Source organism: Dama dama, chromosome 2 (genome assembly GCF_033118175.1).
Source record: "Dama dama isolate Ldn47 chromosome 2, ASM3311817v1, whole genome shotgun sequence".
NCBI lineage: Eukaryota > Metazoa > Chordata > Mammalia > Artiodactyla > Cervidae > Dama > Dama dama.
The window spans coordinates 5,359,149-5,384,875 of record NC_083682.1 but is presented as its reverse complement, the minus strand read 5'-3'; the positions used below and the strand labels follow the sequence as shown (position 1 = coordinate 5,384,875).

The 25,727-nt window shown below is 47.7% G+C and overlaps 1 protein-coding gene and 1 long non-coding RNA gene across 11 annotated transcripts in view; both read right to left on the bottom strand.

Moving 5' to 3' along the window:
* CHKA (choline kinase alpha) overlaps nucleotides 1-23,269 on the bottom strand; it is a 56,721-nt gene extending 33,452 nt beyond the window's left edge. For all 5 annotated transcript variants that reach the window (XM_061162151.1, XM_061162170.1, XM_061162188.1 and 2 more), the window contains exon 1: nucleotides 22,941-23,269. In XM_061162151.1, the coding sequence (XP_061018134.1) occupies nucleotides 22,941-23,254 (314 nt within the window). In that variant the 5' untranslated portion in view covers nucleotides 23,255-23,269. The remainder of the gene's footprint in view (nucleotides 1-22,940) is intronic.
* Nucleotides 7,883-22,501, bottom strand: LOC133070253 (uncharacterized). 6 transcript variants are annotated; one of them, XR_009696115.1, is made up of 11 exons: nucleotides 20,293-22,501; nucleotides 17,302-20,034; nucleotides 15,343-16,600; nucleotides 13,647-13,769; nucleotides 12,799-13,112; nucleotides 11,378-11,556; nucleotides 10,677-10,730; nucleotides 10,443-10,552; nucleotides 10,218-10,322; nucleotides 8,707-10,133; nucleotides 7,883-8,463 (listed from the first exon to the last, which is right to left on the bottom strand). It is a non-coding gene; the product is annotated as an uncharacterized LOC133070253 (long non-coding RNA). The 6 variants fall into 6 exon arrangements; XR_009696109.1 differs by having other exon boundaries at nucleotides 10,443-11,556; nucleotides 17,302-19,518; nucleotides 19,883-20,034; XR_009696107.1 differs by having other exon boundaries at nucleotides 10,443-11,556.
* Nucleotides 23,270-25,727: the final 2,458 nt, after the last annotated feature.

Sequence of the window (25,727 nt, the reverse complement as noted above, 5' to 3'; positions counted from 1 at the left end):
CACCTTCTCCCACTGAAGCCAAAAGTCTGTTATTTATGGCTGTGTCTCCTTTGCTGCCCTGCATGTAGGACCATCAGTACCATCTTCCTAAATTCCACATATATGCGTTAATATACAGTATTTGTCTCTCTCTTCCTGACTTACTTCACTCTGTATAACAGGCTGCAGGTTCATCCACCTCATTAGAACGGCTTTTAATTGCATGTAGCATCTGCCTAAGAGAGGGACAAGGGGCAAGGAGACCCTCCTCAGCCCTGGAAACTGGGGGTGGGGATATCTCAGATGTATCCCTTCCAGTCCATGTTCATCTGTGACCCCAAATTTCCATCCTGTTCCCATCACTGCTGAGTTAAAATCTTGGAGCCATACCTAAACCATCCCCCCCAGGGCTTTCCACTTGAAGTTGCAAGATCCACCCCTTCTCAACCAGATTTGACTAACAGCTGTTTCAAACAACTTGCAATATTAAGAATTACTGGAGCTCTCAGAGGAAAGGGGAGATCTCAACAAAACCAAAACCTTTCACATGACTGCTGCAGACAAGGAACACGTTACAGGGGACACTTAACAGGAAAGTGTAGCCTTGGGGACAAATCACCTGCCTGGGTTGGAAACGATTAGTTAGTGAAGATACTGGAGACTTAAATGAAGGAACACAAACCACTGTGCAGTTAGGAACTCAAGACCCCAGGCACCTCAACTGTAGCAGGCTTCAGAGTCCAGTCAACAGATCGTGAAGAGCTATCACCTAAGCGAAGCACGATGCTGGAAGCTCAGATAACACAACTGCCTCGAGAAACTTCCACTCCAGGGAAGCAAGCAGACACAAAACTATAAGAGAGATTGCAAAATCGCAGGACAGTGTCTAAACCAGATGCTCAGTGAACCCTGGCCTACACCTGCCTGTCAGATGCAGCTGCATCACACAGCAATGCTGAACCTGTGCGACTTCTGGAGACAAAGTTATGAGCCAGCTGGAGTGCGGCTTTCTAGGACAGCAGCCCCCAGTCTCCAGGGCCAGCTGCCTCTTTCCCTGTCCTATCCACCAACAGTCCAGGGAAACTATGCTCCCCAGGGGAGGCTGAAGCACAAACCACAACGGAACCATCACACGCCCAGACAGGGGTCACGGCACACAGTGGGAGGTACTGCCAAGAACCAGTCCGAGAGAGAAAGTTCCGTTTGTGTGGAGGAGAGCGATAACTGGGAGATGTTTTTATCTGGAGGTGTTACCGCTGCTGCACAAACGGTAGCCCAGAGTCGTGCCCAGCTCCACTCCCGTGGCGGACGGTCTCCGCCCTTCCTGGGTTAGAAAGGCTGGGCCGTGCCCGGGGGCAGCCTGCCTCACATCGGGACTGTACTTAGCAGCTGCCTCTGCAGCCGTCCAGGCCTGTGCGGCCAAGAGCCAGCACAGAGCGTGCAAAGGAAGGGTCTGAAACCAGCGCCGGACCCGCTCACGCGCTGGGCCCCTGCCCCGTCCATCCCACGGTGTGGACCGGCTGCCAGGTCGGTTCTGCGATGATGCTGGCGTCTTCGGGGACACCCCTCCGTGAGCAGCGGCTCCTGTGTCACCAGGTTCTGGAGGCAGGCAGACCTGCCCACGTGCTGTGGTACCAACCCGCCCGCTCCCATCCTCACTTCTTTGGGCAACCCCAGCACCAGCCTTGTGGTCCCCCCAGGGTACCAGCCCAGAGGTCAGGGCCCCCACAGCCTAGCGGTGCCCTCGGAGGTCGGGGTCCCAACTCTGCGGGCCCCTCCTCTCAGCTCCCAGGTTCTGATCACTCTTCCCTTGTTTCCCCAGCCCCAGGAGTCTGCCCCTGCACACGCAGTACTCCTCATCGTACTCACTTGTGCTCCCTTTTTTGCTTTTCTGGTTCTCCTCCACCTGTTCACCCAATTTCCTATATCAAATTCTCTAGGTTTGCTGAAGTAAGTGTTGTTCCCATTTTCTTGCCAGGATCCTGACTGGCACACGTGGCCAGAGCTGCAGCGGCTTCTTAAACCATGAGGTTAAGGGCCACATCCCAGGAACGGCGCGGCCATCAGCCGCGAGGAGTGCGCGTCCCCACTGAGCCCAGGAAGCTGCCGCACCGGCTCAGCCTGGCGACTCCCAGGCCTCTTCCCTGCAAGAGGGAAGCGAATTTCTAGGTGGTTTAAGCCACTGTGGCTCTGGGGTCCTCTGTCACAAGCAGCTAAGCCCAACACTAACGGATACCACCTGCCACCTCACCCACTGACTCCTGTTCTTCCAGTCAAAACTCCTTACTCTTCTCTATCTACCTACCTACTATTTAAAACCAAGCTGAAGTCCACGCTCCTCAGGAAGCTTTTGCTATCTTCTTGCTAGCTCCTTGAAGGCAGGGGTCATGTCTAGCTTCAATTCTCCAGGCCCACAGCCCCCAAGGGAAGACGCTAGACACCTTCTGAAAACGACAAGGCCCGCACTCTCCCTTCACCGGTCTCCTCCCTGTTACATCATAACTGACCATCCTACACTGTCCTCTAACAGGCTGGCGGGTTAGTCCCGGCTCTCTAATGAGACTGAAAGCTCCCCCAGGGACAGTCCCTTTCTCCTGAGGGAGGCCGTCGTTTAAAAGAAAAACCACAGGCTTCCGGGTCAGGGAGCCAGAGATTCAAATCCCAGCTCTGCACTCACTGTGAGACCTCAGGCACAGCGCTAAAGCTCTCTGACTCACAAAAATCCACTGCTCGGTCAAAGAGCAGCACCTCACGTAGTCACTGCAGCAGGCAGGGTCACGGGGCCCGGGGACTGCGACGCTCCGAGTATCCGGCACGGCGGGACCATCTCAACCTCCCGACAACCTCAGGGCGGCCGCTGGGCTGCCCACATCGCATGCAGGACGAAGTGGAGGTGCAAAGCAAGGAGGTGGCAGAGCCAGGAGGGAAGGCAGGCGTCGGGCGTGAATTCCGGGGTTTCACTCTGACACTGAGAGAGGCGGGAGACAGAGCAGGAGGGCGCCACACGCCACGCCGGGCACACGGCAGGTCTGGGCACCCCCGTGGATCACAGGGGCATGACGAGTCTGCAGAAGTCTTGCGTAAGACAAATGACTGCTCCTGTGGTCACATATGGCCACAAACTTTGTGGCTTTAAACAGCACACATTCATTGTCTTACAGTTCCGGAGGTCAGGTGCCTGAAAACAGGTCTCACAGGGCTAAAATCAAGGAGTCAGCAGGGCTAGACACCAACAGGACACACCACCTTCCAGGAAACACAAACATGGCCGAAACAGAGCTGGAGTGAGTGGCAGGAGTCACGGGTTCGATCCCTGGGCTGGGAAGACCCCCTGGAGAAGAAGTGGCAACCCACTCCAGCATTCTTGCCTGGAGAATTCCACGAACGGAGGAGCCTAGCTCCTCTCCACGGCAGAGGAGTCTGCAGTCCACAGGGCAGCAAAAGAGTCGGACAAGACTTAACGACTGAACAACAACAACAAATGAATTTCAAATAGGGGTCACCAGCTGGGATCAGGAGTCCGTGTTTAATAGGCACAAAGGTTCAGTTTAGGAAGATGAAAACATTCTTGTGATGAATGTTGGTGACAGCTGAACAACAACTGACTGACTTAATGCCACTAAACTGTACACGTAAAAATGGCTAAGATGGTAAATGCTATAAGGGGACGACAGACGACAAGATGGTTGGGTGGCATCACCGACTCAATGGACAGGAGTTTGAGCAAACTCCCAGACATGGTGAAAGACAGGGAAGCCAGGTGTGCTGCGGCCCATGGGGTTGCAAAGAGTCACACGTGACTGAGTGACTGAACACCACCACCATGTACATTTTACCATAATTTTTAAAAAAGGAGTGAAGTCCTGACACACATGCTACAACACAGATGAACCTTAAAAACATGCTCCACGAAAGAAGCTAGCACAAAGACCACACACTATGCTTCTATTCATATGCCATGTCCAGAACAGGAAACCTACAGAGTGGGTGCCTAGGGCGAGGGTAGAAGGGGTCTGAAGGGGCCTGGGTTTCCTTTTGAGGTGAGGAAATGCTCTAAAATTGATTGTGGTGATGGCTGCATATACCCATGGATATATTCAAAACCATACACTAAAAACCACTGAATCTATCATTTAAGTGGGTGAATTATATGATATGTGAACTGTATCTCAATAAAGGTGTTTTAGGGGAAAAAAAAAAAGAACTTTTTTCCTATGTAATGATTTTTTCAGAACCAAGTAAATTGGAATGTGCTTCCACATAAACATTTCACAGATGTAAATAAGTCATTTTAAAGAATATTTTCAACAGCTTATTTAAAGAAAAGCAATCACGCAGCATCTGGGAGCCTCTATAAGGGACTATTTTCCCAGGAGTCTGATATTCAGAATATCAGTCCTAAATATTCATTGGAAGGACTGATGCTGAAGCTGAAGCTCCAATACTTTGGCCACCTGATGTGACGAACTGACTGACTGGAAAAGACCCTGATGCTGGGAAAGATTGAAGGAAGGTGGAGAAGGGGACGACAGAGGACAAGATGGTTGGATGGCATCACCGACCCGATGGACATGAGTTTGAGCAGACTCCGGGCATGGGTGATGGACAGGGAGGCCTGGCGTGCTGCAGTCCATGGGGTCACAAAGAGTCAGACATGACTGAGCGACTGGACTGAACTGAACTTCCCAGGAGGCAAGCTGGCTGTGCACCTCAGTTCGGGAAGCCCAGAAAGACAGGAGAAAAGGCAGACTCAGAGACAGGCTGGCCCAGCAGCCTCCACCTTCCATCACGAGGGCCCGCCACGTCCAGTCCTGGCCACCACGGGCGTCTGGCTGCCAAGCAACAGGACCGGCATGACATCAGCTAAAAGCCCTAGTTTTCCTTCCTGTCACATACTCTCCAAAGCTCAGTTCACAGCGAGAGCAAACAGATGAGCTACTGTTCTAAGCTGTGTAACTCAATTCAAAGTTTATCCTTGGACTCCCGAAGAAGACAGGCAGGCCGGCTTGGCCAGAAACAGGCCCACAACCTGGAAATCCTTCATCTCTTGTATTTTCTGTAGCCTCTTGCTCAACATGCTCTAGTGGGAGGAAGGAAACCATTGATGATTTTGTGTGTGTGTGTGACAATCAGATGAAACCCCGACAGGCCACAAAAACGGCAGCAGAAATACAACAGCTCATTTACCAAAACCCCAGGAACACTGGAGGACTCCAGAGAAGTCTGAAACCCATGCTTTTTGTCGTGTGGCAGAAGCGCTTTATAATAAACATATCTGCCATAATTCAATTTAGGAGGTAACAGAGATACTTACATAAGCAAAATATCAAAGAAAATGAAAATAACACCTTTATTTCATATTCAACACATGTAAGTAAGCAAGCAAGCCATGGCAGATAGGATGCTGAAAAGAGAGGTCCCTGCGGTGGGAATTCTAACCAGCGCCCTGGAGATCCAGCTGAGTGTGGTACCTAATCTCCACCCCACGGTCCCTCAAACAGCACCAACGGGACTGCCTTTACAGACTGTTGATCACACAGGAAAATCATTTCAATTTCTCTTGAAACTGATATTCAATTTCAATTGAAATATACAATTTCTCTATTCAATCTCTCTTGATATTATGAAGAATTAACTTACGGGCTTCCCTGGTGGCTCAGTGGCAAAGCGTCTGCCTGCCAGTGCAGGAGACAGGGGTTTGGTCCCTGATCTGGAAGATCCCATGGCCGCAGAGCAAATAAGCGCATGCACCACAACCACTTAGCTCATGTTCTAGAGCTGCAGCTACTGAGCCCGTGTGTGGCAACTCCTGAAGCTCCGGCACCTGGAGCCGCGCCCCACGAGAGAAGCCCCTGCAGTGAGAAACCCGTGCGTCCAGGCTCCCTGCAACTGGAGAACAGCCCTCGCAGCAACAAAGACCCCGCAGGGCCAGAAATAAATAAATAAAATAAACTCAAAAAAGAAAAAAGGGTAAGAGCCAGTCAACAATGTTAAAAAAAGAATTAACTTACAATTAAGAATAATTTGATGTGTCAAATAACAATACACATAGAACATAAAGGATATCTGAAAAAAAAATGCAAAAACAAAATGAGGAGCACATCCCTAACTGAAGACCCAAACGGCTACCTGGATCACACGCTGAAGAAAATGAGTTTGTGATCACAGAGCCACAAAGCGGTCACTTGGGAGAGCTTCGATGCTTCCGGCACCTTCAACGTCACCTACACACAAGTGACAAAGAACCTGCGTGACCCAGGCATAGCTTTTAAAACTCAAATTTAAGTTTATCAGTTTATTAGTTGTTGAAGCAACTAAAGTAGGCTATTTTAACATGCATTAAACATTTTTTTGACTTTCAGACTTTAAAATCGAGGTTCCAAAAATTTCTGTGTACAAGGATCTGAAAGACCTTCCCAAAATAAAAAAGATAACTTCTTGCCCAAATTCTATTATTCAAATATTACCAGTTTGAATACTGTGGTATATATATTTTTTCTTGTCATTTTCCCAAGCTCTTTTTCCCAGTTTCTTTCTATTAAAGTTGGAATCACGGTGCATATACTGTTCTGTTAAGTTGCTTTTCCGCTTCTATTATGAGCATTTTCCATCAATTCAGTATTAAAAACATAATTTTTAATCATGCACAGAATTTCACCTTAAAGACACAGCATGGTTTAACCATTGCCTACTGCTAAAGATAAAGAGTTTTTCCATTATTTTTAACTTCTATACACAACCCTATAAAATGCATACCCATATGTCAACCTTTATGCACAATCTGAGGAGATCCTTTAAAGTTGGGTTTTCTGGGCCAAAGGGCACTACCATTTTAAAATTTCCTGATGGCTGCTGTCAAGGTGTCCCAGAAAAGAGCCACACCAGGTCACTCCTCACCCATTAGTGGTGTCAGAACTCCTGTCTCATAGCTAGATGGACCTGTTTTTTTTTTTTATTTAAAACCTGATATAGCAGAATATAACTTTTTTGAACATTAAATTGCTAGTGAAGATAATGAAATTTTTTAATGCTTCAAGATATATATAAAGTTAACACATGGCATGAAATAGGTTAAAGTTAAAAAAATACTGCAAAGGGAATATTTGTAAGTACAACAATATGGGAAAAGAAAAATCATTAATTCAAGTAAACTATGAAACATACTGAAAGTTAGCCAATTTAAAGGGATTTCTTGAAACATCTTATGATCTAAATCATAAATAACTTCCCCCTAAACTGATAAACATCAATTCATTACTCCCCTCAAAGTCATACAATTAATTATGAAATCATTGAGAAAAGAAACTCGTCATACAATTAATTATGAAATCATTGAGAAAAGAAAACTGGAAAATGTAAAACAGCAGATAATCTAAAAATGTAGTTGATCCAAAAATGGATCAAAGAAACGGTGTCTCAATAGGCATCATATTGATTAGACTGACTTTAAAAGAACCAAGACCAATTCCACAAAATCAGTGCAAAACAAAAGCCCCATGAAACTAAGATCTGGCATCTGATGATACTTACTCTCAAGGTTTCTCATAGCAGGAACTATCATTATGCTTTCCTGATGTGAAAGGTCTTCTTAAAACAGAAGACTAGATGAACCAGTTCCATTTGGTTAAATTGGAACCAAAATGTTTCAAAACGCACAGGATTATTAACCCTCCTATCACAAATACATCTGTCACACAAAATGCTCTAACACTTTAGCACTTACACCAAACACACAGATTATGGAAGATTTCAAAAGTCTGCTTTAATGATCAGACTCATTTCAGAATGAAACAAGCAAATTTTAACATCAATGTAAAATGGTGGTTACCTCTGGACAAAGGAAAGGAACCCGAGGCCAATTTGGCAAAATGTTCAGATTTGATAAAGCTACTTTATTCTTTTTAAAATTTTGTTCTTTACTACTTTACAAATGTAATTTTTAATAAAGAGAACTTATCTTGCATAAAAATTCATGGCATCTACAACACAATCACCAGCATATGCTATAATGAACTCTTCTCAAAAATCAGTTGGCAATTTAGCATATGTATAAAACCACGATCACCGGCAGTAAGGGGAAAAGAAGGTGCTGGTGAAGGATCACAATGGGTCAAAGCAATGGCCTCTCGATCTCAACAGCGGTATTTGTGGGGGTCCATGGGGATCCTCTGACAGAGGCCTCAAAAAATCAGCGCGTGCCGCTGTGGATGCTAGGTCGCTTCAGCCGTGTCCGACTCTTTGTGACCCCGTGGACTGTAGCCTGCCAGGCTCCTCCGTCCATGGGATTTCCCAAGCAAGAATACTCGAGTGGGCTGCTGTGCCCACCTCCAGGGGATTTTCCTGACCCAGGGATTGAACCTGCATCTCTTCCATCTACTGCACTGGCAGGGGGGTTCTTAACCACTAGTACCAGCTGGGAACATCTTCAAAAAGTTAAACACCGAGTTACTGAATGATCCAGCAATTCCACTCCTACACATATACCTAGGATAAATGAAAACATATGTTCTCACAAACACTGTACACAGAATTTCGTAACAGCCCCAAAAAGAGAAAGAACCCAAATGTCCATCAGTTACTGAATGAATAAACAAACTTTCGTATATCATGTAATGGAATATTACTCAGTCAGAAAAAGGCATGAAGTACCAATATACACTACAGCAAGGATAAACCTAGAAAACATTATACTAAGTGAAAGAAACTGTCACCAGAGGCCACACATACTGTACGATTCTATCTATATGAGACGTCCAGAAGAGGCAAATCCATAAAAATCAGTCAGTCAGTGGTGGTCAAACTAGGGAGAGGGGAGGATGGAGGAGATTGCTAAAACAGTAGAGGGTCTCATTTTGAGATGATGAAAATGTCCTGGAAAAATCGCAGTGAATGCTGTATAACTGTAAAAATACTAAAAAACACTGAACTGTACCATTTAAGAGGATGAATTTCACACTATGTGAGTTATATCCCAATAAAGCTATTATATTTTCCTTTTCTAAACCAGTGATAACTGGTTTATTAAGATCAACCATTCATTGATTTACCTGAATCTATGAATGACCATCCTCTTTAATATTAAGCTCCCTGTGTAGGATCTGTGGTGATCACTATTCGATTAAAATCTGCTCCCAAGTACTGAACACTTTCAATGAAACTGCCAGAGCTTAGAGAAATCAAGCCCATGAAAAAGACGCCTCTGATTTTAGGATCTGGAGAAAGAAGTGCTACTAAGGGCTTTGGAATGAGAAAAGTTACCAAGTTTCAGGAAACCTCTGTGGTTACGCTGGGTTTCCAGCTTCCCACACCTATCTGTAACTCTGTTCGGAGGTGGCCCCTGTCCCCCACCAGTTCCACCAGAAGTCCTTTCCTCCAGTCCTGCCATGACTCCTTGCTTTCCTCCCCACGTATCTTTTGAAGGCCTTTCCCTCACCACCCCTGCTCAGTTGAGGCCTGTCAGGGAGCGCCCTCACACAGAGCCTTCTCTGCCACAACCCAGTCACCTTTCACAAGCCAGGTATCCAGGCCATTGTAAAAACTGTCAAGAGAAAACATTTCAGAATCAAGCCCAGGGAGGGAAGGTTGGCCAACACCTGCCTCCTCTGCCCTTTGCCTTCCTCCTGCTGACTGGCTCTCTTCCCTGTGCTCATAATCCCTGGACTTCTCAAAGTTTTAAAATTACGCTTTAGTAGCAACCACCTCTGCCCTGGGGGCCTTCTACAGTAATCTTTAATGCAGCATCCTGAATTCCACCCCTGCGCTGCCAGGACAAATGTAGTGCAGGAAAACTAAGAGAGGAAGACTCGGAAGAAATGCAATTCCCAACAGCCTATGTGCACGGGAAAACAATAAAATGCCACCACCTTCGCTTCTGGTATTAATTACCGCCATTATATGTGCACCCAACAGAGCCCTTAGCATCCTTACCCACAATCCACAGACAAAGGTGACTCACAAACCCGGTCTGGCTGCAGTTCTCATCGGTGAATCAGGGTCCCTGGCAAGGTCAGACACCCCCGCCTTCTCCACGCAACGCATCCATACGAACGCCACGTGGCCCTGGACTGTGACAGCAGGCCCATCCAGAGGCTTCTAACCGACAGGAGCACTGCCTGGACCTGAGGGTAGACCTGTCCCTTGACTGGATTTCTCACCTAAAGGACAGGACTCATCAGCACACTCAAACTCATTTGACATTCTTGCCAGACATCATATTCTCAGCATACTTTTGCACATACTTCACAAGCAGTAGGTAGTGTTGTAGAGAGCTGCTTGTCACAAAAAAATGTGGGCAAAAAAGAGAGACAGGTGTATGTAATCGCTGCCAAAACTGAAGTGCATGCCTGAGGGAACAGTGAAATAACCATCACACTGTGTTACAACCAGCAAGGAGTCACCACCTGTTAACACTTTAACTTCTGGCAAGTTACTCAACCTCTCTGGGCCCCTAGGGTAAAGAATACCTCCTTGAGGGACTTTTCTGGCAGTCCAGTGGTTAGGGCTCCGTGTTTCCACTGCAGGGGGCACAGGTTTGATCCCTGGTCCAGGAAGGAGGATCCTGCCTGCCATGCAGCTTGGCCAAGAAAGAAAAAAGAATAATACTTCTCCTGGAGGCCTGGTGCCCAGGTTAACTGAGATAAGCACAACTACCATAACCTGGCAACAGTAGGCACTTAACAAATGAAATCTTTTATTACCACGATTAACTTAAGAAAGCAGAAGCTTTAACTGTCCTGAAATCTTTAACTGGCCTGAAAAAAATCAAAATGATATTTCAATTAAAATATAACACTATATGGCTATTCAAGAGAGTAAGACAGCTCAATAATTACCAACACAAAACAATCTCTAAGACACAGTGCTGCTTTTAGTGCAAAAAAGTGACCTACTCTGAGTATTAACATTAAAGGGAGGGGAAGTCAGGGATTCCCAGCCTCTGGCACATTGCAACTCTCGAGTCTGCTGGAGAAACAGGTAAACCCACACATGCTCTATGCCTGACGTCTCTCTGGAAGAACGGATAAAAGGAGGGACAATGCTTGCTTCTAGGGAGAGGCACTGGGGCCAGAGGTGGGAAAGACACCCTTCTGTAAAAATTTTTGAATTTTTACACCAGTACACCGATTACCTGCTCAAAGATTTTTTTTTTAATATAATGAACAAAAATAATCTTTATTTTCTTTTTCCAACTGTCTTCTCCAATCACTGCACAAACAAAAAGAAGGGAGCTATCCCACTCAACTGAATTTCCTGGTTAATCACCAAGTCGTATGAAGTACCATCCTAACCACAAGATAATCAGAGGTTAACAAATGAAATATTCTTGTGTAAAATACAAAAACTCTTCACACCTCCCCTTCATTCCTGCCTTAAATCTAGGGTGGCAAATACGAGGTACCTGTTAATGTTTCGAGCCCCTCACTGGTCTGCGGCCCTCATCATGAACACAAAACAGCACTGAAGAGTCCCAGGAGGTAAGACACACACACACAGGAGCTCAGATGTGAGCAGCTCCCAAGGCAGGCCAGGAAATGTTCTGAATTCTTAGTCTTGCTTTTTCTTATTTTCACACTTTCTCTTTAGAAAATTAAGGGAAATGTTTAGTAACTTTGGCTCCAGTTAACTGAAACTTTCCTGCTGATTTCCTTCCTCTAGTCACATAACAGATAAGACCCTGGGTATGTTTCAGGACTTTTAGGCCCAGGCCTCCTTTTCAGCCCTGAATTTCCTGGCAGAGTCCTTAAAAAAACCAAAGTATTTTTCGCTGATGGCACTCTATAATAATAATGATGAATTTGCTTCTTGGTGATTTTTCTAACTTTCAACTCGAGAGCCAGTTCTAGATTCAGCCAACTTGATTTTTTTCTGACTTGTCTTTTTCTACATTAGCCCCACTGTTCCAGAACCTACAGCATAACCCTTTCCAACTGAAGACAACCATGTTACACAATAAAAGGGCTCGGGGAAATTCACATGCTACCTACACACAGGGCAAAGCCCCCAAACCTGGTAGGGCACAAACTTGATCGAGACCCCCTTAATTTGCTAATTGTTGTTGTTGTTCAGTCGCTGAGTCCTGTCCGACTCTTTGTGAGCCCATGGGCTGCAGCACCCCAGGTTCCCTGTCCTTCACTAACTCCTGGCGTCTGCTCAAACTCATGTCCATTGAGTCGGTGATGCCACCCAACCGTCTTGTCCTGTTGCCCCCTTAGGTCCCTACATTTCCAACAGGCTACTGTCACATTTGGAGAAGGAAATGGCAACCCACTCCAGTATTCTTGCCTGGAAAATCCCATGGACTGAGGATCCTGGTAGGCTACAGACCATGGGGTTGCAGAGAGTCGGACACGACTGAGCGACTTCACTTCACTTCACTTCACTTCACTGTCACATTTGGGATAAAGTACAATTCATTTCCAGACTTAATGGCAGTGGAGATTTTCAAGGAGGGAGAAGATGATGAACACGTCCCCACGTCCCCGCCATGAGGCCAATGAGGAAACACTGCTGACTTTTTATCAGCTCCCCACTTAGGGCACTGCTGCACTTTCCCCGGAGGCCAGAGGTGGCAGAAGCACTCCCCACTCCAACACCGAGAGCCAGGAAACCTGACTGGAACACGGGGAAGCCAAGGAAAGTGGCTGCAGCCCCAGCAATGGGAAAAGCCATCCTCCCAGCCCCCTGGTCCCTCTAAGGCTCATTCTCGAGGTGGACACCTGGCCCAGCCCGGCCCTCCTCGCTCCAGCTAAGAAGCTGCAGGGCAAGATGGCATCTTGCTTGCACGGCTATTTCACAAATCCTTCCCGACTCTTCACCCACCTTGTGAAAAAACACTGAAATTTTTGGGGGGTGTTTTTCAGGTACTGGCTGTTAAGACTGTCAGTCAAGTTTGGTTGCTCTGGGAAGTTCTCATAGATGGAAAATACCCTCCACGTGCAGAAAGGAGGTCAAGTTTGAGTCCACGCTAAGCCCGTTAAGGCGGAAGAGCCCAGCAGATCTGACTCAGCCGAGCTGAGCTGTGAGTCACTCTGACGTGGCGGCAGGAAGCCGGTCTACGCAGGGCAGGCTCTGGGCACCTGAGAACGTCATGCCCGGAGCGGCGAGTACTCACTGGCGACAGGAAGTGGCTGGCACTGTTAAGTACAGTGATAAAGAGAATGCGGGGGAGGGCCTGCGTCCAGCACGTGGACTGTCCCAGAGAAACAATCTCTGAAAGTTCTGGAGTAAAATCAGCTCACTAGACAGCGGTTCACTGGGTAACACAGCTTCTGTTCTAGCAACGTGTGTTCAAGTAGCTTTACAAATGGCTTGGATCCTTTATCTGTAGACTTACCCAAGTCTTAATGAGGTGTTTGTTTGATTCTACAACGCTCTACTTGGGGAAAATCCACGCTGTGGGGACACTACACTTTGGTGCAGTGCCCAGGGTCTTGCAATACGCCATTCCTAATGTCAAACATCCAGAGTGCATTCCTTTCCAATTTGTTAAGTTTGAGGTAGAATACACATAACACACAGTCTGCCATCTGAGCTATTTGTGACTGTCCGTTAGGTACATTCACACTGCTGTGAATCACCACCTTCCACCTCCACAGCTCTTCATCTCATAAAGCTGACCCCCTTTAAACACGAACTCCCCATTCCCCACCCCAGTCCCTGGCACCCACCTGGATACTGTGTCCCCATGAACTTGACTCCTCTCGGGAACTCATAGAAGTGGTGTCAGGCAGTATTTGTCTTTTGGGGACTGGCTTATTTCACTTCGCATAACGTCCGCCAGGTTCACCATGCTGTAACATTTCAGCATCTCCTTTTTTATCAAAGCTGGATAATATCTGATTGTACGTATATGCCACACTCTGCTCATCCATTCATCCATCAAAAACATCTATATTATTTTTAATCACTTGTAAAAAGAGTCAGCTTAAATAATGAGAAACCCAAGATGCTGCCTGCTCCAGGGAAGCCTTTAATATAAAGGCTTACACTGCTAAACTGCAGTGGTTAGTTTCTGGTCTGCACCAAACTGACTGCACTCTGCTGAAAAACAGAAAGTTACTGAAACCTCTGCAAACTGTCCACAAGTTACCTGGCTCAAAACCCAGCACGCACAGGACTTGGCCTCCCTAAGGCTCAGGGCCTGCACCCAGGAGCTGCAAAAGCACCATCTAAAAGTCAAGAGGACCTCACTCATGGTCCAACAGTTAAAGACTCCGTGCTTCCATTGCAGAGGGCACAAGCCGGATCCCCGGTTGGGGAACTAAGATCCCACATGCTGCACGGTGTGGCCAAAAGAAAAAAATGAAATAAAATTATAAAGAATAAAATAAATAAATGTCAAGATGACTAGAAAAAAGTTAACATCATAACCAATACCTAAGCAGAAAAAAGTATCCTAAGTCCATAGGGCTGTAAGCGGGGAAGATGGAAGACAGGATAATATTGAAACATATTTAGATGATATCTAAATTCCTGAACATCTAAATATCTAAATTCCTAAATACCTGAATTTAGAACACAAACAAGGGGGGGGCGGGCAAAGTGCACTTTTGAAAAATTTCTTCTAACCATCTAAAATTCAACTTGAACCAACCACAGCTCAGGGGGAAAAACCCCTTCAGCTCCATGACAGCACGGCTGTGCCATCATCGGGAGCAGGTGTCTGAGCGCCCAGCCGTCTCAGCACCGAGTCTGCGGGCACAGTTAAGGCAGAGGCTTTGTCCCAGGTGGGCCGCTGGCCCTGCAGACAGCTGCAGGGCCTTCAGCACGTTGCTCAGTTAAACAGTGTAATGGGGTCTAGTGCGGAATGACGTCAGTCGGTTGCCACCAATTGCAAAGCAAAGGTTAATTTTTTTGGGGGGGGGGCCACACTTCAGGGCACACGGGATCTTGGTTCACTGACCAGGGACTGAACCCGTGTCCCCTGCAGTGGAAGCGCAAAAGCTCATTTATTAAGGGTGTGCCGGGTGGAGAAAGCTCCGTCTTCAGTCCTCTACTCCAGGCTGCACAACCCTCAGCCCCATCGCTACTGGGGGCACGAGAGGAAAGCGCTGCGCTGTGCGCTGTAGGACGTTCAGAACAGTGTCCCTGCCCTCTACCCACCAGGTGCCAGGATCTCCACCACCACCATGAAACCGTGACAATCAAAAGGTGTCCAGACATGACCAGGTGTCCTTCAGAAAGTATTCTGAAGATACCCATTTCAAGCCACCAACCTGAGCGTCCTTGGGACACAGCCCGCCTCTGCCTTCTCTTCCCACCTGCAAGGTCCTTCCCCCTCTCAGAGTGAATTCAGGGATGCTCTCACTTTCTCCACAAAGTGCCCACATCCCTTCCAGCCCACCTAGACCTCCTAGGCCTTACATTTTATTGTTTCATCACCAGCCCCTGGACTACTATGATACTGAACAACAAAAAAAGGGTTAGGCGCAGTGAGATGATTGAATGTTGATATACAGGGAGATGGCAGTCCAGCTACAGATGCACAACAGGCCGATGGAAAGCTGAAGACGATGGCTGTCCTAGGGCGGTACAAGACTCCCTGCCAGTGGGCAGACGCTGAGATCAGGGAGGGGGAGGTGGCCAGTCTAAGCTGGTGGCCAGGGCTTCACTGGAGAAGAAAACTGGAAAGGAGAGCATGGGCATCAGGGTCAGAGCTGAGCAAGCCAGAGACTAGACTGAAAGAAAACAACTAAGCAATTACAACAAGGTTATATGATACAAGGTTAATACACAAAAGTCAGTCTCCTTCCTATATATGAGCGATGAACAAGTAGAAACTGAAATTAAAAACATATTATTTACATTAGCACTCCCCAAAATTAAATACTGAGGTATAAACCTAATAAAATATGTACAAGATCTATATGAGGAAAACTACAAAATTCTAAAGAAAGACATCAAAGAAGAACTAAATACATGGAGACATGTCCCATGGCTGCGAAGAGTAAGACTCAATACTGTCAAGATGCCCGTTCTTCCCTACTGGGCCTATATATTCATGTGATCCCAATAAAAATCCCATCAAGTTATTTTGCGGATGTCAGTAAACTGATTCTAAAGCTATATGGAGAAGCAAAAGACCTAGAATAGCCGGCTTGATGTTAAAAAAGAACAAAGTCTAAGGACTAATCCTATCAGATTTCAAGACTTTACTACAAAGCTACGGTAATCAAGACACTGTGATACTGGCAAAAAAAAAAGACATACAGATCAATGGAACAGCATGCAGAGCCTAAAACAGACCCACACAGTCAACTGATCTTGACAGAGAGCAAAGACAAAACTGTAGAGAAAGGACAGTCTTTTCAAAAATGGTGCTGGAACAACTGGACATCCACAAGCAAAAAATGAAATGTAGGGAATTCCCTGGTGGTCCAGTGATTAGGACTCTGAGCTTTTATTCCAGGGGGCATGGGTTCGATGCCTGGCTAGGGAACTAAGATCCCCCAAACCTTGAAGCCCAGCCAAAAGAAAAACGAACTCTAGATACAGACCTTATATCTTCACAAAAATTAACTCAAAATAGAGCATTCCCGGGTGGTCTAGTGGTTAGGATTTGACACTTTCACTGTCATGGGCCTGGGTTCAATCTCTGGTTGGGGATCTGAGATCCTGCAAGCTGTGCAGTGAGAAAAAAAAAAGAACCTCAAATTGAATGACTGACCTAAATGTAAAATGCAAAACTATAAAACTAAAAAATCACACTGAAGAAAATCTAGAAGACCTTGGGCATGGTTGATGAGGTTTTAGGCACAACTCCAAAGACAGGATCCATGAAAGAAATAATTCATAAGCTGGACTTCATTAAGATTAAACAATTCTGCTCTGCAAAAGGCACTATCCAGAGAAAGTGAAGACAAAGCCACAAACTGGAAAAAAATATCCGCAAACGACAAATCTGATAAAGGTGGCACTCCGTCGCTCAGCCGTGTCTGCTCTTTACGACCCACGGACTGTGGCCCGCCAGGCTCCTCTGCCCATGGGTTTCCCACGCAAGAATACTGGAGTGGGTTGCCATTCCCGCCTCCAGGGGATCTTCCCAACTCAGGGATCGAACCCACATCTCTTGTGTCTCCTGCACTGGCAGGCGGATTCTTTACCACTAGTGCCACCAGGGAAAAAATAAAGGACTATTATCTAAAATATTCAAAGAACTCTCAAAATTCAACAATAAGAAAACAACCTGACTGAAAATGGGCAAAAAACCTAAACAAACAACTAACCAAGGAAGATATACAGATGGCAAGTAAGCATATGAAAAGATGCTTCACATCACTTGTCATTAGAGAATCACAAATTAAAACCAGATCCATTACATACCTTCTCAAATGGCCAAAATCCAGAAAACTGACATCAAACGCTGATGCGGGCATGGAGCAGCATGAGCCCTCACTCATGCTGACAGGCATGCGCAGCGGCACGGCCACTTAGGCGGCTTCTTACATAAACATGCTCTCACCATATAATCCAGCAACCGTGCTTGCTCTTTACCCCAACGAACTGAAAAATTATGTCCACACAAAAACCTGCACAAGGATGTTCCTAAGAGCTGTATTCATAACTGTCAAAACTTGAAGCAATCAAAAATATCCTTCAGTAGGCCAATGGATAAAACTGTGGTACACCCAGACCATGGGAAATGATTCAGCATTAAGACTATCAAGCCATGAAAAGACATGGAGTAAATGTAAATGTTTATCAAGTGAAAGAAGGCAATCTGAAAAGGCTATACTGCATGAGTCCAACCATATGACATTCTAGAAAAGGCAAACCTATGGAGACACTAAAAAGATCAGGAGTTGAGGGGAGGGTGGGATAAACAGAGGACACAGGACTTTGGGGGTCATGAGGCTCTTCTGTAGGAGCCTACAGTAGTGGATACGACACGTCATTATGCATTTGTCCAAAATGCACCACCAGGGGTGAACCCTAATGTAAACTGTGGACCATGATACTGACATGTCGGTGCAGGTCCGTGGACTGTAACAAGGGTACCACTGCGCAAGGAGAATGACCAACACTGACGGCGGCTGTGCGGGATGGGGAGGTAAAAGCGAACTCTGTACTTTATGCCCAACTTGGCTGTTAATCTAAACCTGCTCTAAAGTTTATTCTTTTTTTTTTGGAAAGAAGTAAAGCCACTTAAAGGACCAAATTTTCAGTGCGTAGTAAAAACAGAGTGTAAATGAAACTTTATCTTGAAAAATGAAACAGAATCATTTGTGTTTTTACATGTAACATAATGTAGGTTATAAATGGAACTATGACATAAAAAGGAAACCAAGTAGAGAATTTTGGCTTAATTTTTCCAAAAACATTTACGATGGCGCCATAAAGCACAACTCACTCCTTCTTTAACTTCTGCTGTAGAATTGTGCAAATACAGCTGAAGATTTTGCCAGTCTTTTTCAAGGACCTCTCTGTCTTGATACTCAAAACGATTCAATTTTGAAGAGCTTGTGGTACCATCTACCCCATCATTTCTTAACTAGTAGTTGGCCGTGGAGGGACATGTGTGAAACTTTCAGTCCTCAAACATTTCTTTCCTCAAACTTACAAGACATCATGCATCTTTTGCAAGATTAACAACTGCATTTCACAACTGTGGTCACAGTTGTGACCACTCGCTTTACCAACCAGCACCGAGTGTGACAATAACACTGATTTGATGGCAGAGGTACAAGCTGGTGTTCAGCTATGACGTCCGGGCACAGAGAAAACTCTCAAGTGGTCAGCTCATTACAGACAATTTTCATGTTACGATAATTTTTATCTTTCCCTATACCACTCTTAGCTGGAGGGACTTGGGCAACCAGCAGTCTGATGACAAAGATCCCTGTCATCACATTAGAAGGACAGAAAAGAAGCCAATTTAAGCTAAAATCCAGGGGCTAAAGTTAGGCGCTTTTCTACTGCTGGAGATGTAAAGATGCACATGACCTCCCTCTAAAAATTCAATCTAACACAGGTGAACAAATAAACAGACAATACGGTAAGTGCTGTGACACAAAGGGGTCTATGCAGAAAGTGCTATAGAAGAAACCCAAGGAAGAAATTAATTCTTCTGGCTCTCTAACTTAGGCCTTGAAGGAGGTATTTTGAAAGCAGACACCAGGCTGCCAAGTAGAGTGTAGGAGCAAAGAAAGGCCTGGAAACACAAAGCTCATTCAAGAAATACAAGGTCAAGTGTAACTAGCTCAGTTCGTTGTTGCTGGTTCGAGGAAAGGAGAAATTTATAAAACAATAACAAAAAACGAACCACTCTGAAAAAGTAAGGCTGGGGCCCAAGTGTAACACATGCAAACAAGTTTGGATTTTATTTTCCCGCTACAGAAGCCACAGTAAACTTTCAAACAAAGGAGTCAGGATATTTGAGAAATCCCTGGCAATGGGGTACTGAAGGAGGGTGAAGCAACCCATAGCACAAGCGCCTCCTGTTACAGGGTCTGAGCCAGGACAGCAAGGCAGGAGCAGACGGGCGGTGTGGGCGCAGAAGCAGGTCACCAGGGTTTAGCTGCCATCCAGTGTTGACAAAGGCTTCCAGAGAGAATAAGAAGACTGAGAATAACCCTGGGGCACCAGCAGGCTGCTGTTAACATTAATAGTTCAAAGAAAAAGAAAAAAAAAAAAGCAGGAGAAGCATATTCCAGGGTGGGGGAGGAGCAAAAGGGTTAAACGTGGGACAGACTGGCTGGGCTGAGCTGGGCAAGCGCTCATAAACCGAAGACGGACCAGCACCCAGCAGAAAGCCGGGGCTGGAGACAGGGGCCAGGGGATGTGATCGCCAGAACCTAGAAAGGAGCTGGCTATGGAGGGCCACTGAATTTCAAACAGGTGTACCCCTCTCCCCACTCTGAACTGTCTCTTCTATCTTTTTTCTTTTAAACTAGGCATCACCCACCTTCTATACCCGAAAACACATCATTTCTCCTCATTCAACTCATTCCATAACTACATTATTCCAGAAAACAGAGCTGACACCACACCATACAACATTATTCTAAAAGGTCCACCAAGCCAATAGGAAAGCTGTGTCTTCCAAGATTACCGATTCTTGGAGAAAAGAAACAAAACATTCTTGATGAAATAAAAATTTGTATTTTAAGGCAAGACATGAAAAATTTAAACATAAAATTCTTCTCTGCCCATTTCGGCCTCCTCCCTCCCCTCTGGAGTATTACATTGTTAACCAGCCCTACCCAATGGCAGAAATACCCACTCAACCATAAAGATCAATTTCCTTCTTCTGGAGCCAACCACGAAACTCCTCTCTTGATCCTTTCTGTCTCAGTCCTCTCAGGGCTCACTCACCTTGCATGTGCAGACATCTTTGGTGAACTTTAGTGCCAATACATCATTTCCCTTAAAGTATATCATACATAGATATATCATATTTACAATGCCAATACATCATTTCCCTTCAAGACAGCAATTGACCCAGAAGAGACTGGGCTGAACCTAACACAAAGATCGTAGTTTAAATACTCACTTGTGACCTTGTTAATGTCACTAGCTATATTATTTGCATTCTGCCTATTTTATAAGATTACTGTCTCCTGAGTTACCAAATGTGTGACTAAGCCTCCAATAAAATTAATGGCCATTAGATAATTTGAAATGATTGACTAAGTATATAGCTCTGTAAAACCAAGATTATAGTAGTATAGCTCTACATGTGGGAAGAAGCAACAAGAGGCAGCTGTTTCTTAGAGCATAAGAGACTACTAAGATACATGGTCCAGAGGCTTTTGGTTACTATTCAGAGGGCCTAGTCCACTAACAGCACATCAAGGGGTCTATCAAGGAAATCCTCCCCTGACCTGGGAATGAGCATTGCTAGCACCATGGAGTTACTCACCACATGCCTCCTAAACCTTGGTCAAATTAATACCGAAAGGGAAAGGACTGTAGAGAATCTTGCCTACCGTCCAGTTCTATAAGAATCAAATCATTAGCCACTATAGTTACTGACTCACATACATCCCAAAAGGAATTCAGGGCAAAGATTAGGATGAGGTACTTCTTGCTCTAGGAAACATGACAGAATTGGCCCTCAGATTGTTTCCAGGAGAAATATTTCACAAAGCCGGATTCCGGCACCTTCCCACACTGAGATCATTAACACAGATGTCTGTTCCTCCTGATTAGCAGCAGCCTTCTGCTGAGACGTGTACTTGTTAGCAAGGTCACTCTTGGCCACGTACACACAGCTCCCCACACCCTCAACAGTTCTTAGAGCTCTCAGAGACTGTCTCTGGGTTATGAAGCTCAGCCTCGCTCGAATAAAACTTCCCATTTCTTTCCTAGATTGACTGATTAGTTTTTTCATCAACATCCTCTAAGCTTTTAGATTGTCAGATTTGTGCAAAACCCAAAAGGTTTCGTTAATGAGTGACACTCCCCAGAAAGGGGTCACAAAAACACCTACAGCTGGATCCAGGGTGTCCAGATGTTTTCAGAGGCAACAGGAGAGAGCACTGGAGTAGGCAGTGGGTTCAAGAGGCTGGGCAGCTAGCCCTAAGGTCGGCTCAGAGCCACTGACCTCAGGCAAGACACTGCCCCTTTACACCTTCCACTGTACAGCTGGATGATCTGAACAGCACATGGGACAATCCTCTCACAGAGAATTTTCAGGCCTAACTAAATGTGATAGCTTGGAAGAAAGTTTCGTTTGGGGAGAAAAAAACCAAAAAAAACAAAACCTTGCCCTAACGTTTAATTAGGCAATTCTTGGGCTTTCCTTTCTCTTCAACTCTCACTGCTCCTAAGCATATCTGTAAGAAAGGCCACTGGCACAAAACGAAAGTGAAGGTCAGTTAATTCTGCTGCATTTGCGGCTCTGGTGAAACACTGGGCACAGAAAAGGAATCAAATGACGAAAACTGGATTTCAGAATTACTGGTGGCAGCCAGCCAGCCAGTTTCTAGACACTGCACTCAACCTTGTCAAACAGTTAAAGAAAATTAGCAGTAAAGACCACACATTTTTAAATGTCTCAACAGAAGGAAGCCTACTAAACACTAAGTGGTCATCTCAAAGGTGCAGTATTGACAAAAACCAAATTTATGTTTTCTGGTTAAGCCTGAATACGTACACACACACATACACACACGCTTCTTGTAATTTAAACTTATGATTAAGTTTTCTAAGCTTAAAAAAGGGGACAAAATCTTTTTACCTTCCTCTTAATAGTTATTTTTAGAGCCACATATCCTAATTTTGGCTTGTCACCCACCTACATGTCTGCAAGGTTAGTGAGGAATGAACAGAGGCCACCCCTTCACCGCATACAAATGTCTCTTTCAGCAGGAAAGAGATCTAATCTTGGACTAGAGGAACTAAAAGCAAAAGTCACCAAGTGATTTTTTTTTAAGCCGGCCACAATATCCCTCCTTCATTCAAGGCCCTAAACCCAATGGGACTTGCTAGACATATTTCGGGCTTCCTGGGTGGTTCAGACGGTAAAGAATCCGCCTGCCTATGCAGGAGACCCGGGTGCGATCCCTGGGTTGGGAAGATCCCCTGGAGGAGGGCATGGCAACCCATTCCAGTATCCTTGCCTGGAGAATCCCCATGGATGGAGGAGCCTGGTGGGCTACAGCCCATGGAGTCACAAAGAGTCAGACATGACTGAACGACCAACACTTTCACTTCTTTCAGACCCATTTTAAGCTTCTGTACAAAGTGTACTTTGTGACTGAACAGTATTGTTCTCCTGAGAAGAGACCTGCTTTCCCACGACACCGGTATGTTTTCAACAGCCTGCCTTCAGGCCTGGGGTGGGAGGGTGGCCTTGAGGGGCCGCGTGGTCCGTTTTACTGGATCTGGCCCCTATTTCAGAAGGGCTAGAGAAAGGAGGCTTAGTCGGCCGCAGAGCCCCCCGGTCGGGCCCGCGCCCCTTTCATCGGGCCCCGCCCCCGGCCGGCGTCACCTGACCGCCCGCCCCCGCCGCCACCGACCTGATAACACTGATGTGGAACTGGTCCTCACGAAGGCCCCGCCAGGCGCCGGGCAGGAACTCCTTGCACCACAGATAGGCCCTGCGCCGCGTCCGGGGCTCGGGCTGGTCGTCCGCCGGTGGCGGCGGCGGGGGCGGCGGGGGCAGCGCGAGCGGCGGCTGCCGCCCGCCCAGCTGCTTGGGCTCGCGGTCACTGGCGGCGTCGCGTTGCTGCCCCGCGCCGGGCGCCGGGGCCGCGCTGCCGCTGCCGCAGCTCAGCAGCAGCCCGAGAGGCGAGGGCTCCGCCTCGCCCCCGTTGCAGAACTTGGTCTTCATGCCGGGCAGGCGGCCGAGGAGGCGCGGTCGGCCGCAGCGCGTGAAGGCGAGGCTCAGGGTCCGGCCGGACGCCCCCCTCACGGAGGCCGGGCGCCGAGGCCTCTCGCCCCCTTGCTGACGGGCCGGCCCGGGGCGCGGGCGGCTGGGGGCGCGGCGGACCGATGTGGGGCGGCGGCGGCGGCGGCGGCGGCGGCGGCGCGGAGGTAGCGAGTGGCGGGCGGCAGCAGAGCTCCGCTGGTCCCGTTCGCCGCGGCGCTCGCTCCTATACCGCCGCCGCACGAGGAGCGCCGGCCGCGTCACAGCGCGCCCTCGCGCTCGCCGCTGATTGGCCGCGGCCCGCCGGCCCCGGCGCATCACAACCGCCTCCGCCCTCTCCACGCCGCCTTCCCATTGGCTGCGGGAGTACACCGGCCCCGCCCCGCCTCCCTGCCAGTCCCGGGTTCTGCGGGGGAGGGAGGCGGGGCCTATAAGGGGCGGGGTCTCAAGGGGGCGGAGCGTCGAGCCGGCTTCTGGGGTCGCAAGGATGGAGAAAGCTAGTAAACCCGCTTGGGGGCTCCCCGAGAGCGGTCGGGGGCCGGGCGGCCCTTGAACTTCGGGAGAGCCAGACCTCGGCTTTGGGGGCTGAAACTTTGCTTGGACCCCCCTCGAAACCTGCAGGACAGCAGAGGCTGGGGCCTGGCAGGGGGCGGGCAGGCAGGAAGTGGGTGCCCGGAGGCCGGCTTCTCTTTCCCCACGACCTTGGAGCGAGGCACCTCCTTCTGCAGCTCCGTACGTGTGTTTTTAGAACGTTTCCCGGCGCCGGCTCCGCTCTCCGCGAAGCATGGCCACGCCCCGTCCAAGCTGGAGCGTGAGAAATTATTGTCCCCTGGTCTGAGGCCGAGGCCCGAAAGGGGGAAGACAGGTTCAAGGCCGCGCCGCCGGCCCTACCCTCTGAAGCCTCAATCTCCCTGTCCGTGGTGCTGAGGATGCCTGGGCCTATGGGCACGGGGCGGGCGGGGCGGTGTCCCCGCGACCTCCCTGAACACTGGCCAAAGGTGAGTGTCGCGGGGGCTCCTGGCTTTGTGGAGGCCGCCCCGCCCGCCCCCGCACAGGAGGCCGTCCCGTGACTGTGACTAACGCACCTTTGCCCGCGGAGGTGGCGGGGGGGGGGGGGGTGGCGGGTCAGGGCCCCCCCTCTCCATTTACCCCATGTGCTGCCCCGGCGCCCCAGTCCTTTCCAAAAGTAATTGGAGTACGGATACATTTAAAAATTACGGATCCTCTTTTCCCTGGTTGCTTAGGAAATTCAGCGCCTGGGATACAGAAAATGGCTTATGTGTGCGGATTTCACAGTCTTCAGGAAGAAAACATCTCTTCTTAGCAGTATGCGCTTGGCTGCACTTGCTCCAAGAGGGAAAAAAAGGGGGGGGGGGGGCTCATTGAACAAAGGATTATGATGAAAGGGGGCTTTTGTCAAGATAGCTGTGGAGGTGGGCCTGGACACTGAACTGGACGGAGCTGGAAGCCAACCCAGCACTTTGGGGAGAGGAGGAGCTGGATGTTGGGAAAGCTGAGAAGTCAAGGTCTCCAGTCAGGCCATTTAGATAAGAGGGCCAAGGACTTTGTCTAAAAATACCAGCCCTGAGAAGGTGGGGCTGTGGCTATGGTCTGCCCAGGTGACAGGCCTTTATTGCCACTGTCCCGTGGCAGCGGCCTGGTAATCTCACAGGAATGCTTGAAACGTGGCCGGGAGGAAGGGGTACAGGAAGTGAGGGCTGGGCCTCTGTCATTTGAGGGGACTCTGTCTGCTGGTTTGGGCTATTAGAACCCACAGATTCCTGTGGGATCACAATTCATTGTAGGAATAAGAAATTGCCTTGTTAAAGGTGTTGGAAAGTTATGTCCGTTACTGCTTCCATTTAATGGATGTGGAGACTGTCCTGTGAAGCCTGAACGCCTCAGGCGAGGACCCGTGGCTACGGTGAAGAAGGTGAAGAGCAAGGCAGGTGTCCTGGTTCCCTCATGTGAAAAGCATCATGCCTGTATGGATACAAAACTTCCCGCAAGTCAAACTAAAGTCCTGGACTTGCTCTCAATGGCCCATCCTGGGCCCGGCCAGTCAGGGCCCACCCTTAGCCCTGGGGTTGTCAACTCCACGCAAAACCTCCATGGCAGAGACTTTTAGGGGCATTCATTACTGGTCTATTAATGGAGGTAGCTTGGCATGGTAATGCTAAAATATTAAATTTTACATTAGGGGGTATTTGAGCTGGGCTTTGAAAGGTTGAGAAGACATCTCTCCTAGGCAGTCAGGAACCTCAGGCTGCTTTTACCTCTGCAATGAGAATAATAGGAGCAACTTTCCTGAATCATCTGTGATGATGTATCCAACACACAGTGGGTGTTTAGGAAAAATGTCAGACACATCACTACCCAAAGGAGAAATCGAGAAGGATAAATATGCCCACAACCCTTGAGGTAGCACCCATCCCCA